This window comes from Corvus brachyrhynchos, unplaced genomic scaffold (assembly GCF_000691975.1).
Source record: "Corvus brachyrhynchos isolate BGI_N302 unplaced genomic scaffold, ASM69197v1 scaffold660, whole genome shotgun sequence".
Classification (NCBI taxonomy): domain Eukaryota; kingdom Metazoa; phylum Chordata; class Aves; order Passeriformes; family Corvidae; genus Corvus; species Corvus brachyrhynchos.
In genome coordinates, this window is record NW_008235547.1 from 118,583 (window position 1) to 120,561 (window position 1,979).

The 1,979-nt window shown below is 65.7% G+C and overlaps 1 protein-coding gene across 1 annotated transcript in view; it reads right to left on the reverse strand.

The window, feature by feature from the left end:
• Positions 1-1,979, reverse strand: part of LOC103619143 (lysine-specific demethylase 5C) — a gene marked incomplete at its 3' end in the record, with an annotated part of 20,993 nt that overhangs the window by 7,862 nt on the left and 11,152 nt on the right. The window contains exons 10-11 of the mRNA XM_017737522.1: positions 1,327-1,451; positions 1,098-1,245 (exon numbers count right to left, since the gene is read on the reverse strand). Coding sequence (XP_017593011.1) covers positions 1,098-1,245; positions 1,327-1,451 — 273 coding nt within the window. The remainder of the gene's footprint in view (positions 1-1,097; positions 1,246-1,326; positions 1,452-1,979) is intronic.

Here is a 1,979-nt window from a genome sequence, read left to right on the forward strand (position 1 = left end):
GCACTGACGGGCACCACGGGGACAGCGGGCACTGACGGGCACCACAGGGACGTGGGGACAGTGGGCAGTGACACACACTGCAGAGAAGTGGGGACAATGGGCACTGACAGGTACTGCAGAGAAGTGGGGACAGCGGGCACTGACAGGTACTGCAGAGAAGTGGGGACAATGGGCACTGCCGGGCACCGGGGGGACACGGGGACAGTGGGCACTGCTGGGCACCATGGGGACAGTGAGGGGAGGGAACGTGGAGGGGGATGGGGATGTGGAGGGGATGGGACGGGCACATGGAAACCCTACAGGGAACAGGATGGGGACATGAAGGTGTCCAGTGCCTATGGGGACAGGACAGAGACATCGGGGTGTCCAGGATGCACAAGGGACAGGACGGGCACACAGGAGTGTCCAGTGTCCGTAGGGACAGGATGGGCACACAGGAGTGTCCAGTGTCCGTAGGGACAGGATGGGCACACAGGAGTGTCCAGTGTCCGTAGGGACAGGATGGGCACACAGGAGTGTCCAGTGTCCGTAGGGACAGGATGGGCACACAGGAGTGTCCAGTGTCCGTAGGGACAGGATGGGCACACAGGAGTGTCCAGTGTCCGTAGGGACAGGATGGGCACACAGGAGTGTCCAGTGTCCGTAGGGACAGGATGGGCACACAGGAGTGTCCAGTGTCCGTAGGGACAGGATGGGCACACAGGAGTGTCCAGTGTCCGTAGGGACAGGATGGGCACACAGGAGTGTCCAGTGTCCGTAGGGACAGGATGGGCACACAGGAGTGTCCAGTGTCCGTAGGGACAGGATGGGCACACAGGAGTGTCCAGTGTCCGTAGGGACAGGATGGGCACACAGGAGTGTCCAGTGTCCATAGGGACAGGACGGGCACACAGGAGTGCCCAGTGTCCGTAGGGACAGGATGGGGACACGGAGGTGTCCAGGACCCACAGGGGACAGGACAAGGTCACAGGAAGCACAAGAGGGACACGAGACCGAGGAGGTTGAAGCGACGGGACGGACACACAGGGTGAGGGAGCCAGCATGGGGACAGGCTGGGGCCACTCGGGGACCCTGGGGGACACTCTGGGGACACTCACCCGGTCTCCTGGGAGCTGATGAGCCCCAGGGCCTCGGACACGCAGCGCTCGGCCTGGCCCAGGCAGCCCTTGAGCCGGTGCAGCAGCTCGTTCTCAGGGAACTTGCGCTCCCGCGCCTCTGACTCCAGCGCCCGCAGCTCCTCCAGCGCTGGCCGGGCACAGCCAGGGGGTCAGGGCCGGGCTCCGAGCCCCCAGACCCCCACTGAACCCCCCCAGGACCCCCACTCACTGCGCTTGCGGCCGTCCTCCACCTCGAGGGCGATGCGCACCTTGTTGGCCCAGGTGTCGAAGGACTCGGCGCGCACCTTGAGCTTGTGCAGCATGGCCGGCAGCTCGTCCAGGGTGTAGCGGTACCTGGGGGGGCTGGGGGGCACTGGGAGCCCCCCTGTGCACCCACGACCCCCCCAGGGTATAGACAGGGCCCCCAGACTGAGCCCATGGGCTATAGGGGGGATTCTGGGGCGGCTGGGGGCAGACAGTGAACCCCTCACATCAGCAGGAGCAGGGGATGGAGCCCCCAGGCCGTGGCCGTGTCCCCCCCGCCTCTCCCAGGGACACCCTGAGACCTCCAGCACCCCCAAATCGTAGCCAGGCCTCCACCCAGGGTCACGCCAGGACCCGCAGCCCCCCCAGCTCAACCCCGTGTGTGTCCCCAGGGTCACGTCAAGGGCCCCAACACCCCAGAACGCCATTCCCACTCTTACAGACCCCCGCAAGCCACCCCTGTGTCCCCTCCAAGGGCACACCCAGGTCCCCAGCCCCTCTTACAGAGCCCTAAACCCACCCCTCCATCCTCCTCTAGGGCACATCAAGGCCCCCATCTCCTCTTACAGCCCCCCAAACCCACCCCTCCATCCCCCCCAGGGGCACATCAAGGCCCCC